At 48.9% G+C, this 16,321-nt stretch overlaps 1 protein-coding gene across 2 annotated transcripts in view; it reads left to right on the plus strand.

Annotated features, from left to right (window-relative positions):
• ADA (adenosine deaminase) overlaps nucleotides 1-16,321 on the plus strand; it is a 29,044-nt gene that overhangs the window by 9,644 nt on the left and 3,079 nt on the right. For both annotated transcript variants that reach the window (XM_077168073.1, XM_077168079.1), the window contains 10 exons: nucleotides 58-119; nucleotides 3,296-3,418; nucleotides 7,125-7,268; nucleotides 7,988-8,103; nucleotides 9,374-9,501; nucleotides 11,211-11,282; nucleotides 11,366-11,467; nucleotides 11,783-11,847; nucleotides 13,361-13,490; nucleotides 14,047-14,149. In XM_077168073.1, the coding sequence (XP_077024188.1) occupies nucleotides 58-119; nucleotides 3,296-3,418; nucleotides 7,125-7,268; nucleotides 7,988-8,103; nucleotides 9,374-9,501; nucleotides 11,211-11,282; nucleotides 11,366-11,467; nucleotides 11,783-11,847; nucleotides 13,361-13,490; nucleotides 14,047-14,149 (1,045 nt within the window). The remainder of the gene's footprint in view (nucleotides 1-57; nucleotides 120-3,295; nucleotides 3,419-7,124; nucleotides 7,269-7,987; nucleotides 8,104-9,373; nucleotides 9,502-11,210; nucleotides 11,283-11,365; nucleotides 11,468-11,782; nucleotides 11,848-13,360; nucleotides 13,491-14,046; nucleotides 14,150-16,321) is intronic.

Raw genomic sequence — 16,321 nt, forward strand, 5'->3', positions numbered from 1 at the left:
GCGTTCATGTTCATTCTCTGTTCCCCCCCCCCACCCCCTACCCCCATCCCCTTGCAGGTGGAACTGCATGTCCACCTCGATGGAGCCATCAAGCCAGAAACCATCTTATACTACGGCAGGTAAGTCTGTATGAGGCCTTCCTTCCCCAGGCTTTGCTGGGTCCACAGCTTCACCCAGAAGCCTCCAGAGAATGAGCATTGCCACTCCCTCCTGTATCCCTGTGGGAATCAAGCCAGCTCGTGGCCAGAAGTTGGTTCTGTAGGCATGTGGAGGCCTCAGCTCTGAGCTGGAGACCCATAGCCCCCTACTCTGCCATTGCTTCCTCTTTGAGGATGCCGGGTACCATTTTCTGAGCCTCTCCTAGTGCCTGGGCTGGGCTGAGCCCTCTCTTCATGTCCCTCCACCAACCAAGGAGGGAGACGGATTGCTATACCCAGCTTTCTGAGAAGGCAGTGGGCATGGAGAAGAGAGGACCATTGCCCATGGCCCCACAACTGGTAAAGAGCAGAATCGAGCTGAGCCTGGGGCTGGGTGGCCCCAAAGCTTTCAGTATGCCATTATGGCACTAACTGTTGGGTGACAGAGAGGTGGCTCCCTTGTCCTGGGGCTCAAATCTCTGCTTCTTCCAAATGAGAACACATATCCTGCCTCAGTGCTTAAGGGCCCTCCCTCCCCAGACCTTAAGGGATCATGGCAGCTTCTCTCTTGAGTCCAGCACCAAAGCAGGAGCTTTGGAGTCCAGTGGACCTGTATTCAGCTCCAGACTGCACCCTTTCCTTGCTGTGACCTTGGCCTCTGTAAATTAAGGGGAAGGATAGGGCTTTCTGCAGAGCTGCCAGGGAAGGGGGGCCTATAAGCCCACCACTGCCACCCCAACAGACCTACACTGTTCTTTACATGTTTGCTCAGCACTCCTTTTGTTTGGAGCTGGAAGGGTTCAGCCTCTCCCTTATTGTTTTGAGCAGGTCAGCTCTGGACTCACATTTGAGCACTGCTCCATATACCAGAATCCCCTCAGTTATCCAGACTTTTCTTGGTCTTGTCATATTTCCCGCAGTCTTTATCTGCCCTTGGAAACAGCTATTGATTTAATTCTTATTTGACTATATAAGTATATTAGTTTTGATTATGTGCCAAGCACTGCTTTAAGTGCTTCATGTAGGTTACTTATTAAATCCTCAGGACAACCTGCATAGTAGGTACTGTTATTGTCCCCATTTTAGAGATGAGGAAACTGAGTCACAGATAGGTACAGTAACTTGCCAAGGATGCATAGGGCTGAGATGGTCTGGCTCCAGAGTTCACGCCCTAACCATCATCCTTGCCAGTTAGGAGTTTAGGTGAAGTCTACCATGGGGAGATCTTAACTCAGGGCTTGGCACCCACTAAGTGCTCCATAAACATGGCTTAATGATACTATTACTATGAAGTATCAGGTTATGGCTCTGGCTTATCGCTATCCTTTGCCCACATTGAGCTACCAACCATTGCTGCAGGGCCCCTAATGAGGTTGTTAAGGAGGGTCATAAGGCACCAAGATGGGATCTAATGACGGGTACTCACTCAGAGGTCAGAGAGTATTCATTACCAGGAGCAAGGAGGTGAGTGTCCAGGGTAGGGAAAAGGGAAAGGAGCTACCAATACGCGGTGGCAGGTCACCTTGGCATCTTGGGAGCAAAGTTCTAGGTACGTTGGCAAGGCCCTGCAGAGGGGCAGAGGCAGGTGCCAGCTGGAGTTAGAGCCAAGGTCAGCAGGCAGGGGGACCAGGGAGTTGGCTCACTCAGATTTGGGTGACAAGACATGCATGCTGGAGGACTCTGAGGTAGGGTGGGGGCCCTGCCAGGCCTGGAGCTGAGGGTGGAAGGCCAGGGCCCTAGGACAACTCACAGCTCAGTCTGAGCAGATTTGGGGCCAGGTCCTTTGTGAAGTGCTAGAGAAGGAATGCTCCGTGTTATCTGTCACCTATCAAAATAGCTGGTGGGTGCCAGTATGGCCCCTTGGTCATGCCTACTGGGCACTATAGAGACTGGGGCCACCAGATGGGAAAGAGGGCTGTGTAGGGGGTTTTGGAGGCAGGTGTTTACATAGGGAAAAACTTACGTATTTAAATAATACAAGTTATGAAAGGACTTAAACACTATTTGACCAGACTCCTATTTCTTTGGCAATTTCCTCCCCCCTATTTTCTGTTCTTAATTCATAGATAATTGGTTGTTTGCACCTCCTGCTTAATTTTCTTAACCTTTGCTCTGACTTCTCATTTCCTTGTCCTTTTGTTTTACTTTCTGGAAGAGTGTCACAAGTTTATTTTCCATTCCTTTTATTGCAGTACCCTGATTGTCACTGTTGTGTTTTCTTCTACATTTCTAAGAGCTCTTTCTTTTTCTCTGAATATTCCCTTTTAAGAAAACATGGAATCCTGTTTTTGTTTCAAGGACATAGTATCTTTTCACCTCCTTGAGGATGTTGACTTTAGTTTTGTGGTTTTCTGTAGTTGTTAAGCTTTCATCTGCTTTCTGCATTGTTTCAGTTTCTACAGAGTTCCTTTTCCCAGTTGTCTTGTTTTGGTCTCCATTCCTCATGTTAGAGACATTTTGAACAGCTGGTGTTCCTTGGCCTATTATAAAAGAGTCCCAAGGTAATGCTGTGGATTGGGCAGCCAGGATGAGAAAAGGGGCAGGGGTGGGTAAGAGGGGAGGGAAGTCAGCCCTGAGTTTTCCCCCCTCCATGCCACAACTGTGCGGCAAGGCAGAAAGGCTCATGGAGAAGAGGATGCTGCAAGTCAGAGGCTGTTTCCAGAAAACCTGTACTGAGTGGGTACCTGGCCCAGCTCTGCACAGAGGCTGTGGGCAGGCAGGGGAGAGGACTTACTCAGCCCTCCTTTTGAGCCTCCATCAGCCCTTTCCCAGCATGGTGGGATAAGGAAGGCTTTCTGACGTGCTGGCCGGACTGACGGCAGAGGAGGGGAAGTCCAGGTGCCTACACCTGCCCCGGGAATTGTAATGCCGCAGCTATTGCCTCTGATAACCCCTGATCTGTTATAGGACCAGCTGGCTCTACCCATTCCTGGGGCCAAGGAAGAAGTTGGCAGGTTTTCCCTAGTGCGTTCCATCATTTCCTGGCATCATCCTGCCAGGGATGTTGTGTATGGTGTGTGTGATATGTGTGATATGTGTGTATGTATAAACAGACTTGGATCCCTATCTGTCTCCCTTGAGTTGGGCTCCTAGGAGGCGAGGGATCCTGAGCCTGTCCTGTCCGGTCAGTCCCCCCACCTCGTTGTTTGTGTTCGCAGGAAGCGAGGCATATCCCTGCCGGCCAACACAGTGGAGGAGCTGCAGGACATCATCGGCATGGACAAGCCGCTCAGCCTCCCAGACTTCCTGGCCAAGTTTGATTACTACATGCCAGCTATCGCGTGAGTCACCTCAACACTGAGGCCCTCTGTGGAGTGGCATCCCTGCACCTCAGCCTGTGGGTGTAGGAGGAGGGGCTCTGCAGACCTGGCCCCCTTCTCACTATTGCATAGACTTGAGCCAATCTCTGCGCTTCTTTGGGCTTTGTTATTTCCTTCTGAGCAGTCAGTGTGATGGGTTGAAGTTCCTTCTACTTCTACAGAGAAGTGGCAAAATGGGGTATGAGCACAGGTCTTAGTCCAGACCCCTTCGTGAAGTGCCTGTGACCCCAGGCAATTTATTTCCTCTTTCTGTGCCTCTATTCCCTCATCTGTACAATGGGATTCGGGATTCGGTCTCCCTTGTAGGACTGGAGTTTGGAATGGAGCCCACACCAACTCAGCAAGATCCCTCTTGTTTTGAAGATAATTGCTACCTTCATTGACAGCCAGGCACTGGTGCTTTTATATATCTTTTATTCCTTCCATTTTTAAAATAGCAGATTATCTTAGACATGGGATAATATAGGTGCAGTAGAACAGAGTTCTACTTAACTTCTATGGTCAACAATCCTACATGGTAGACACAATCCTCATTTGCAGATGAGGAAAATGGAGGCTCAGAGAAGGGGAAGTAGCTTGCTCAGGACCACTCAGGTGGCAGAGGTGGAGTCTTGCTCTAGTGCCACATCTACCTTTTTCAGTCCAAGGCAGGTGAGAATTGGCCTTGGCAGTCAGTACTGCAAGAGTTCAGGAGGAGGAAGAGGCAAAGGGGCAGGGAGCAGTCAGAGAAGGCTGCTTGGAGGAGAAGCGTAGGCTGGGCCTTGAGGGAAGAAGAGGGTGTGAGATTTTCTGGAGGGCAAAGTTTAGAGGATGGTTGAAGCACAGGTTGTTGGAGGACCAGTGAAAGAGGGTATGTGAGGTAGATGGAGACCACTGGCTGGGTACGTGGCAGGATAAGTTTGAGGGGCCCTGGGGAAGAAATTTTGTGAGCCAAGGCTGCTGGCTTCTTACTGGAAGCTTTGGGATCAACATGGAAGATACCAACTGCCCCCATCCTTGCCCCCAGTAACAAGCGCACAGCTACATACATGCTACCCACTACAGTAATCTGCCATAATTTTCCAAAGATGCTTACTAAAGAATATACACGTCGTGGGGCTCTCCTCCACACCAAGGCACCTCACGGGGGCTCGCTGCCTTGGCTCCATCTCCCCCACCTCCCCAAGGCAGCTTCTGTTTCTCTGGCTATACGACAGAAGAGGCCCAGCCCCTGGAAGGCCCAAACTGGGTGAGCTGTTGGAGATAGTCTCTTCCAGAGATTTTCAGCCTTTTGGGGCCATGGCCCACTGAGCCACTGACCTCCCCTGCCTCTGGCCACCCCTCCACAGATCTCAGAAGAAAAGCCCTTTGGCCTGGGGAAGCTGAGGCACAGAGAGAATAAGGAGTCAAAGTCAATGTGGGGATTAATCCGGCTCTCCTATTTCCCAGTTCAGGGTTTTGTGTCCAACCCTTTCCTGTTTGTGAAGGGAGAGGAATTTCAATTAGAGTGGGGAAACAAGGGAGAGTCCCACGAAGGCTCTTTTCTCCTGTTGTTTTTTTTCAGTGCATGTGGAGTGGGGAGTGTTACTAGGGCCTGAAAAGGCTCAAAAGCAGGGTGGAAGAATATCAAAAAGAAACAGCAATGACCTTTTAAAGACCTAAGTGGATTCCCTGCCCCCAAACCCTCCACTACTGTCTCCTGTCCCTGAGTAAGAGCCAAGAACTTCCCAAGTCAGATCAACAGTCCCCTGCCAGTCCTGACATCCTCTTGGCCCTCATCTCTTGCTCCTGCCCCTCTGCATGCTCCTCTCCAGCCACATGGGCCTTTGGGTGCTATCTCGGATCCTGGCACACCTCACCACTACCTCAGGTCCTCTGCATTCTGTCCCTGCTTCCTGGAATGCTGTTCCCATAGATACCCCGTGCCTCGCTTCCCCACCTCCTTCATGTCTCTGCTTAAATGTCACTTCTCAGTGAGGCCTTCCCTGACCATCCTATAGAAAACTACCATCTCCTCTCATCTGCCTTCCACATTCCCCTCTCCTGCTTTGTTTTTATCCCTAGAATCTTATCTGACCTACTATAAATTTTACAGTTTACTTGTTTATTTGATTGTCTGCCTCTTGCCAGAATGTTAGCTCCATGAGGGCGGAGGTGTTTGGGCCCCTTGTTTGCTGTGTCCCAGGAGCTTGGAACAGCACTGGCTGCAGTGTAGGCTGCTCAGCATGTTGAGAATGAAGTCCCGCAGCAGTGGGGGAGACCAGGAAGACAGGTGTCTGAGAAGTGCAGCGTACACTCTCCTCCCTGGGGCAACTCACCTGGGCAGGGCTAGGCCCACGACGCCCCCAGCCCAGGGCTTTCCCCACAGGCTGGGCTGGGCTGGGGTGGGTGGGGTGGTGCCCAGTGCCTGGCCATCCTGGCCTTCAAAGGCCCCTCCTCCTAAGGCTGCCCTGGGAAGAGCCCTGGCTTAGGGCACTTGTGTGCTTTCCCTCATGCATTCTGCATTGCTGTAACCATTTCATTTCTGCTCTTCGTGGAAACTTCCAGCTAGGCATGGTTCATTATCATTTCATAGAATGCTTAAGGGTACCTTGCTTCTAGAGCCAACCCTCAATATTGCTCTATTAAGAGTGACTCATCTGGTCCTCATGTAGGTATCAGAGCGGTTGACCAACTTGCCCAGGGCTACACAGAAGGTAAATGTGGTGAATAAGGATTCAAGTCCATGACCGAGTCCCAGGGTTCCTTCTCTAAAAACTGCATACAATTTGTCCATGTCCTTTTTTCTCTTCTTCCCTGCCAGCCTCCAGTCGTCACTTAATATCTGAGAGGCCACTGTGTCCTAGGCACTGTCCTTGGCTGAGGAGCAGAGCAGTGACAAGCCAAATGGAGGGGCACTTGCCCTCATGGAGCTTAAAGGCTGGCAAGGAAGATGGAAAATCAGCTAATGACAAACTATATGATACTTAATATCCAGTGGTGATAAGGGCCATGAAGAAAAAGAAGGCCCAGGGAAAGGGGCAGAGAATGGTGGAGGGGATGGGTTGAGATCTAAATGGAAGGGGGGAGAAAGCAGAGGAAGAGCTGGGGGCAGAGCATTCAGGCAGAGGAAACTGCAGACGACAAAGCCCTGCCTGACATGGAACTGAGCTTGAAGTGTTCCTTGGCTGGAAAGAAGGCTCTGGCGGCTTCCTGGAGTGAGTAGGAAGGTGGGGAGGTGGATGGAGAGGGTAGATGGGGAGAGGACAGAGAGGGAGAGAAGTTGGGGAGGTTGACAGGTCTTGTAGGCTGAGGTGTAGGGTTGAGATTTCATTCTGTGGGGTGGGAAGCCATTAGGATTTGGAGCAGAGGGGCACAATGTGCTTTGATTTGTAGTTTTGAATGACTGCTCCAGCTGCTGTGTAGATAAGAGTTTCAGGGGTAAGTATAGAGACAGGGGGTCAGTTAGAGAGATGATGTGGAAGGAGCAAGAGTAGGAATGCCTTCTAGGAGTACAGTTTAGAGTACTGGCGGTGTATCTGGGGTCTCACCCAGCAGATGCCCAGAGCTCAGGACTGGGGGCTGATGGACAGGGGTGGGGGGACAATGGTGAGTATGATCTGCCAAGGATTGGGGAGCAGCTATGTTGCTCTTGGTGCTCCCAAGAGACTTGGGAAAGTTGTCCCCAACCCCTGTCTTCTCTTCCCAGGGGTTCCCGGGAGGCCATCAAAAGGATTGCCTATGAGTTTGTAGAGATGAAGGCCAAGGAGGGTGTGGTCTACGTGGAGGTGCGCTACAGCCCGCACCTGCTGGCCAATTCCAAAGTGAAACCAATCCCCTGGAACCAGGCTGAGTGAGTGGCTGCCCTGGGAGGGTGTGTGTGTGCCAAGGATGTGGAAGGGTGGCCCAGCCCTGAGAACGAAGGAGCAGACTACTGAGACTCTCTGCCCCAGGCAAGACTTTGGTCTTGCTCCCAGAACTGGTCGGTGGCCTCCAAAGAATGAGGTTTATGTCTCATGAGAGACATGGCTTCCACCCCTCACCCTGGGATGTTTCTGTCTTGGGTGTAAAAGCATGCAGCTGTATCCTGTCCTGTGGAGTGTAGCTCTGGACACAGACCTGAAGTCTGAAATGAGTCTGGTTCATTCCAGCCCTTCCAAGGGTTGCTGAATATCCAGCTGTTATCACTTAACCCCCTTGCCCCTCTTCTGAACCATGACTCCTATAGAGTGGGCAAGTTGGGGATACTTGGGGCCCTGGAGAGGGTGATGAGAAGGCCCGAGTGTAAGTGTGGCTATTCACTTGGCAGGGATGGGGTGGGGGGCCTGTGTCTGTCATCCTTCCTCCCACCCCATCCCCACACCCTTCCTGGGTCTAGAAGTGCCTCGACAGCTGGAAGCTGGAAGGGTATAGATAGCATAGAGCTTAGGACCATCTGTCAGTCTGTCTTAGAGGGACAATGGCTGGTGGGGGTGTCTCCCCAAAGATTCTTCTTCTTCTGTCCCAACCCCAGGCTTTTCCTGTAGGCCTTTCCTTTGCCTCATGCCCATCCCCGACCCTCTTCCCACACAGAGGAGACCTCAGCCCAGATGAGGTGGTGGATCTAGTGAGCCAGGGCTTGCAGGAGGGGGAGCGAGACTTCAGGGTCAAGGTGCGATCCATTCTGTGCTGCATGCGTCACCAGCCTGGTGAGTGAGACTCCAAGGCTTCCTGCCTGACTCTGGCCCTACCCTTGCGTGTAGCAGTGGGTTTCAGGGCCTGTACCTGGTCTCCCCTGAGTCTCCCCTACCCCATGGTATCGCTTGAGCCCATGAGCAGGACCCTGGGACTTCTAAAAGCCACCACAGCCCTACTGGGCAGGCTCAGAACTTCTGGTGACAGACTTTTCTTACCAAGGAGGCCAGCCTGGGGCACCACCTGCAGAAGGCTCAAAACCAAAAATGCCTGAGCAATTTAAAAACAAACACTCTGATTGGCTCATGCTTCCCTGAGACCCTGGGCCAGGCCGCATCCCATCTGGGCTGCAGGGCCTATGGAAACACCTGGTGTCCAGGACTTCTGAGGGGTGTATCTGGTGACTGACACAGATCAGATCTCTAGGGCTTGATCTTCCCACACACACCAGCCTCATATTGTGACCTGGGGCGAGTCACAACACCTCTCTGGACCTCAGTTACAGCTGGTCACAAGGAGACAATTGTACTTCCCTCATTCTTCCATTCTAAGGACTATTGCCAAAATTAAGGCAAAGGATTAACATCAACTTAAAGGCCCTACCCTGTGCAGAGGGATTTGCATGTATTTTCTCTAATCCTCGCAATAGCCTCTGAGGTAGGACTTGTATTGTTTATGCAAGTATGCAAGGTAAAGCCTCTTGCCTCTCAATCAGAAAGGTACAATACTTAGATTTGAATCCAGGGCCTTCTGGTTCTAAAGCCTGTGTTCATTGTTACTTTAAAAAGCATTATATGATAACTTTATAGGTAAAGAGTATATGAAATGGTAGCAGTTAGGTAATACTAGTGTGAGATCTGTTTTAGATTTAAATGTTAAACCATGTCCTTTCTGTTCTTAAACTTTGTGGGCCTCACAGCCTCACCTGTTGAGTAGGGGTAAGCTTACCTATAGGACTGTTGTGGGGAGTGAGAGAATGGCTCTCATTGTTATTCCCTGAGCCCAGGCCTGGCCCTTGGTGCTTCACATACATGACTGTGCACAGGAGCTGGCACTGTCGTCTCTTAGAGGGGAGGAGACTGAGGCACTGGGTGGAGGTATCTGCTGAAAGCCATGAAGGCAGGACCTGGCAGTCAAGGTTTGAAGCCAGGCCCATGGCCTCCACCCGGCGCCCTGTCTTACACCTTGAGTGGGATTGGGAGGGAAGGTCAGGGGATGGGCCCACCAGCCAGAGGGCTGGGAAGCAGCACAGCTGACAAGGTTCAGAGGGCATCTCGCCCACAGATTGGTCCCCTGAGGTGGTAGAGCTGTGTAAGAAGTACCGGCAGCAGACCGTGGTGGCCATCGACCTGGCTGGGGATGAGACCATCCAAGGAAGCACCACCTTCCAGGGACATGTGAAGGCCTATGAGGTGGGCCCTATGGGGAGGAGAGGAGAGGCTGGCACTGGGTGGGCTGTGGGGAACTTTTCTCCCACCCACAGTAGGGAGAAGTCACATAGACAGGGGAGCGTGGGGCTTCTTGGGTTCCCAAGTGTGTCTGGGGGCTATAAAACTGGCAGTATGCTATAAAGAAAAGACTACTTGATGTCAGGAGTCCTGTGCTTGAGCCCATTTCTGCCTGTGAGTTGCTATGTGACCGGGGGCAAGACTGCTGCCTTCTACAGGCCTCTGTCTCTTCATTTGTAGAATGAGTGAGCTACAGCAGATGTATTAAAGGTTCCTTACAGCCTCATCACTTCCTGTGGAGGGGGCACAGCATGGTGGTTAAGAGTGGGGGCTCTGTGAACCAAGAGCACAAGCAACAAAAGAAAAAATAAATTGGACTTAACCAAAAATTAAAAACTTTTGTGCCTCAAAGGATACTATTAAGAGAGTGAAAACTCATGAAATGGGAGAAAATGTATCTGATAAGAATTTAATATGCAGACTATATAACTCAGTGACAAAAAGACAAATAGCCCAATTAAAAAATGGACCAAAGACTTGAATAGATATTTCTCTGAACAAGATAGACAAATGGCCAGCAAGCACATGAGAAGGTGACCATTAGGGAAATACAAATCAAGACCACAGCAAGACTCCACTTTACACCCACCAGGGCAGCTAGAATAAAAAAGTCAGGAAATAAGTGTTGGCAAGGACACGGAGAAATGAGGACCCTCATACATTGCTGATGGAAATGTAAAATGTTACAGCTGCTGTGGAAAACAGCTTGATGGTTTCTCAAAAAGTTAAATATAGAAATATCAAATGACCCAGCAGTTCTCCTAGGTATAGGTATATTCCAAAGAATTGAAGGCAGGGATTCAAAGTTCCTGTTTTATAGCATATACTATATGTTGATAGCAATATTATTTATAACAGCCAAAAAGTAGAAACACAAATGTCCATCAATGGATGAATGGATAAACAAAATGTGGTGGTCTATCCATACAATGGAATTTTATCCAGCCATAAAAATGAAGTACTGACACACACTACAAAATGGATTAACCTCAAATGTTATGCCAAGTGAAAGAAGCCACAAAAGGCCACAAATTATGATTCCATTTATATAAAATACCCAGAATAGGCAAATCCATATAAACAGAAGTCAAATTGATGATTGCCTGGGGCTGGAGGTAAGATGAATGGGAAGTAACTGCTTAATGTGCACCAAGTTTTATTTTGGGGTGATGGAAAAGTTTTAGAACTTAGAGAGAGGTGGTAGTTATACAACATTCTGACTTTACTAAATGAGACTGAATTGTTCAGTTTAAAATGGCTAATCTATTCTGAATTTCACCCCAATTAAAAAAAAAAAAAGTCCTCAAAACCTACTGCCCATGTCATGGTATTTAATTTTCCCAAGCCTTAGTTCTCTCCTTGTAAAATGGGTATTGTAATAGTTGTGGACATATGATAATGTTTATAAAACATTTCATAGTGCCTGACAAACACTGCCTCATAAATGTTAGCTATCATTTGCATAATAATTTTTAAACAAAATGAAGACCATACTTCTCTGCCTTATTGAACCCAGGCCAGCCTAACTGTGGGGATGGTCTGAAGTCTGGTGAAGGCAGGGCCTGCTGGAGGCCTGGCCCGGGCTGTACATGACCTGGCTCTTGCTATTTCAGGAGGCCATGAGGAGTGGCATTCACCGGACTGTCCACGCCGGGGAAGTGGGCTCAGCCAAGATGGTGAAAGAGGTGAGTCCAGGCTGGGCAGTGGAGCCACTTCTTCCATGTGTCCTCCCCACACCATATTTATCTTCAACTCTGTATCTCTGCAGGCTGTGGACAACCTCAAAACAGAGAGGCTGGGACATGGCTACCACACATTGGAGGACGAGGCCCTTTATAACAGGCTGAGGCAAGAAAACATGCACTTCGAGGTGAGAGTCCAGGCAATGGGGAGGCACCACCCTTGCTGTCCCACCCCCTCCTAGACAGAGAGGTGTAGGAAAGACAAGCAGTCATGTAAGATAAGAACTAGAAAAGGTCTTTTGGATTTAACAAGACAGTGTTCAGGGATCCGGCTAAGATCAGGTGCCAGGAGCTGGGCAGTAAAGCTGCTAGCCAGTAGAGGAAGACAAGGACTTACAAGTCCATGGGGGTCAGCAACAAGGAGAGAGAAAGGAGGAGTAGGTGGTATGGAGGTTGGTGTGGCCAAGGGCCATCCATGCCAGTCATTCTACCTGCTCTTTCAGGTCTGCCCCTGGTCCAGCTACCTCACAGGTGCCTGGAAGCCGGATACGGAGCATGCGGTTGTTCGGTAAGGCCTGGTCCCCTAGGGTTCTTTCAGTTGGTACAGCAAAGGGTGGGAGGAAATGCAGGTACTGGGTACCGACCCACGAGAGTTTCTTAGATATGAAATCTCTCTGAATGCTTGGGGAGCAAACATTATTGTGCTTATTTCACAGATGATAACTCTGAAGCTCAGATGTGCCATACCCAAGCAAGGTCACCCGGCTGCAGAATAGCAGAGCTGAGGGTCCTGTAGCTTATTTGGCTATAGCAAAATGACCCCTACCCCAAGGGAAATGTCCACACCCTGGATTCTCCCATATTTGCCTCATGGGTATCAAGAAGCTGAGTCCTTCTGCCTGTGTGGTCTCTGCTTCTGGCCCTCAGGGCCCTTCTGGTCCATTAGGCAATACCATTCCCCTACCCCCATCACCCCCACCCTCAACACCATCTTAAAGATTTTCCCTGAAAGACCTGCCCTGATCTAGCCATCTAAGTTGGAGGCAATAAGGCTCTCCTTCAGGCTGTTCTGGGGCTACAGCCCTGACAGTGGCATCAGGCCACAGGAGGGCAAAGCTGCCTTTCCCTGACACAAGGGAAGGACAATGAGAACTCAGGGTAACCGCTGTCAGGCCAACGCTGGTCTGTCTGCCAAGTTTATGAGAAAGGAAGGAGCTTGGGCTCTTAAGTCCTGATTACTAAGGGGATCTGGAGGCCTGCTTAAAGAACATGGCATGGGAGATACTGTGGGATGTCCAAATGGAGGTTCCTGGAGGCAAATGGGGATACGGCCTGTGGGCTGCAGTAAAGATTTAAGAGTAATTCATATAGATATGGTGGTTGAAGAAGTGATGGTCCGGGAAGATTTACAGAACCAGAGGCTGAGGAGAACCCAGAATCAGTGACATTTAAGGGTCAGGCACAAGAGATAGGTAGGAGGAAAGCCCAATGTTTGGTGTCTCAGATAACAAGGGAAGGGGTCTCAAGAACAGTTAACTGTTGAATGCTATTACACGGTTGAGCAAGGTAAGAACTAGAAAAAGTCTGTTAGGTTTAACAGGATGGTACTAAGGGATCTTGCCAAGAATAGTTTCCATGGCATGGTGAAAGAACCAGATCCCAATGGGATTGAGGAATGCCTGGGGTAGGGTGTAGACAACATTTCCCAGCAAGCCAAGCGGTGAAGGAGAGGGCTAGAGAGGATGTAGTGGAAGGAGATATGGCTTTCTTGGCCTCCCCTTAGCCTTTACCCTCTCTGGCTCATATGCCAGCCCCTCTTCTGACTTTGTCCAACCCTGGAACACACACCAAATTAATTGGAGCTCTGGCTCTGAACTGGAAAGACTCAGGTTGAGTCTTGGCTGCTATTTAGAGGGTTTTGGACAAGCCATTGAGTTCTCTGATCTGTTTCCTCCTCTGTAGGAGGCTAAGATCTTCCAAAGTCTAAGGTTGCTGTGTGGCTCAAATGAGGGTGAAAGTCAGCATGCATTGATGGTTTGTATTAGAGTAAAAGAAGATGCTTCTCCCTCACCGTTATCCAGGTTCAAAAATGACCAGGTTAACTACTCGCTCAACACAGATGACCCACTTGTCTTCAAGTCCACCCTGGAAACTGATTACCTGATGACCAAACAGAAGATGGGCTTTACTGAAGAGGAGTTTAAGAGAGTGGTGAGTGGGTGTGAGCCATGTTGGCCTCAAATCCCGGCCCTGGAAATGGGTGTGGCCTGATGGCCCTGTCCAGGAACTGGAACCTCTGGAGGTAAGAAGTCAGTCTGCTTTGACAGTCCTGAGACAAGCCAACCCTAGAGTTAGGTATCTTCCATAGAGAAGACATCATCATGCTGAAGCCCTGATCTAAACCCAAACAGGATAAAAAGCTTAGACTGGGTACTCTCAAAGAATCTGAGGAAATCTCTTGATGCTTTCCCCATATGTGCCCAACTATAAAATTATGCATGTACTTTTCAGGGTTAAAATAACCCAAGCCTGTCCCTGCAGGAGTGTCTCTGCCCCCACACATTCTACCTTATCTCTCTCCAAGGTTTCTCAAACTTCTTTCTCACATCTCTGTTCTGGCACATGCTTGCTGAGTGACTTTGGACAAGTCCCTCTTTCTCTGGGCCTGATTCCCCATGCTCAGTGAGAGAATAGCCTATCATTAGATCATCAAGGGCTCCCTTCCATGCTCTCTGGTTCCATATGATTTCCCATGCTGCCCTTCTAGAACATCAATGCGGCCAAGTCCAGTTTCCTCCCAGAAGCTGAGAAGAAGGAACTTCTTGATCTGCTCTATAAAGCCTTTGGAATGACATCTTCAGCCTTTGCAGGTATGTTCTTATCTGGGCTCTGGACCCAGGTTGCCAGATAGCCCTGCAGGCTCCAACCAGGCGTTCTTTGGGTCCCCCAAGTAAGATACTCTTTCTGTCTGGGGTAGCACCAAGGAAGCACGATGATTCTATGGTTCCAGGGGTCTGGTTAGTGTCACTCTCTCCCTAGATTAGCTACTATTCTAGTTTGCTAGCTGCCAGAATGTAATATACCAGAAACAGAATGGCTTTTTAAAAAGGGGACTTTAGTAAGTTGTTAGTTTACGGTTCTAAGGCTGTGAAAGTGTCCAAATTAAAGCAAGGCTATAGAAGTGTCCAATCTAAGGCATCAGGGAACGATATCTTGGTTCAAGAAGGCTGATGATGTTCAAGATTTCTCTCTCAACTGGAAAGGCACATGGCAAACATGGCGGTGTCTGCTAGCTTTCTCTCCAGGCTTCTTGTTTCATGAAGCTCACCCAAAGGAGTTTTCCTTCTTCATCTCCAGAGGTCTCTGGTTGTGTGGGCTCTTGTGGATTTCATGGCTCTCTCTCCAAAATGTTTCCTCTTTTAAAGGATTCCAGTAAACTAACCAAGACCCTCCTGGAATGGAGTCACATCTCCCTCTAATCAAAGGTTAATACCCACCATTGGGTGTGTCACATCTCTATGGAGATAATCTAATCAATTTTCCAACCTACAGTGTTGACTGGGGATTAAAAAATGGATCAGGATTAAAACATGGCTTTTCTAGGGCACATAATTCTTTTAAACAGGCCCTCTGGACCCTAGAAAAGACATGTTTTTCCCATATACAAAATATAATCACTCCATCACAATTTCACAAAAGCCTTAAACCATTTCAGTAACAATACAAATACAATACAAGGTTAAAACCAGTAAAAAGTTCTCATCAAAGTCAGTTACAGGCATGGTCTGTTCTAAGGCAAAATTCTTTTCTGGCTCTGGACCTGTAAAACTCAGAACAAGTTACCTGCTGTGAACATACAAAGGAGGGACAGTTATAGAAGACATATTCCCATTTCCAAAGGGAGAAATTGGAAGGAACCCAGGGGTCATTAGACCCAAGCAATTTCAAAAACCTGCAGGGCAAACTCCATTAGATTTCAAAGTCTGAGAGTCATTTATCTTTGGGGCTTTAGAAAACCACAGTTCCATCTTTTCCAAGGGCCTACACAGCAGCCCACCTTTCTCTGAATGCAACCTTGGGGGATACTGGGGAGACCACCTTTTCCTCGGCTCCATGCTCTCCAAGCATCGGGGCTGTACATGTTCATTCCCTCCATGTGGTGGCAGCCAGGCTCTCCCCAACCCCCAAGGAATATGCTCCACCCTCTCCAAGGCCTGAGGTGGCACAACTCTTCCACTGCAACAAGGTGGAAAGCCCATCCTCTGCCTCTGGGGCAAACTCACTCTCTCTATGTGCTTGGGTGGGTCCACTCCCCTGGCCCAAGTTTTCTTGACTTTAGACTTTAGCTTCCATAGTTCTGCCTCTGAAGTTATTTTTCCTCCATTGTGTCCCTTCTCTGTCTCTCTCTGTCCCAATTGGCAGCGGTTCTCTTTACCCAGATCCTGCAACGCTCTTGTTGGCTCTCTATGCAGGAGCCCCAGATAATGCCCATCAGACAGAAGGGGTTTCCACAAGTTCTTCCTGGGTAACTCCATTTCCAATGCTGGCTTTTTCCAAAATGGCTGGCTGGTTCTACATTTGGTTAAATCCTCAAATGGAGCACTATTCTCTGAGCTCTCTCCCTTCTTGGAAGCCCAGAATTTTCCAGAACATCGACTTCTGGTTTCTTTGTACTCAGGAGTTCAGTTCTTAGCTTCTCTCTTTCCTGTCACATTTTGCTATAAGCTGCAAGGAGAAACCAGGCTGCACTTTCCACATTTAATTTGGAAATCTCTTCTGCTAAATATCCAAGTTCATGGCTTTTAAAATCTGCCTCTCAGCCAAAACCACTAGTCAATTTTGTCAGATTATCTGCTATTTTAAAACAAGGAGCACCTTCCTTCCAGTCTGCAATAATACACACCTCATTTCTTTCTAGAGCCTCGTAGGAGGTATCTGTAGAATCCACATTTCTACCAACAGTCCTTCAAAGCATTCTAGGCCTTCTCTATCAAGTTCCTCACAACTCTTCCAGAATCTTCCCCTAGCCATTTAAAAAGCTG

Source organism: Tamandua tetradactyla, chromosome 1 (assembly GCF_023851605.1).
Source record: "Tamandua tetradactyla isolate mTamTet1 chromosome 1, mTamTet1.pri, whole genome shotgun sequence".
Classification (NCBI taxonomy): domain Eukaryota; kingdom Metazoa; phylum Chordata; class Mammalia; order Pilosa; family Myrmecophagidae; genus Tamandua; species Tamandua tetradactyla.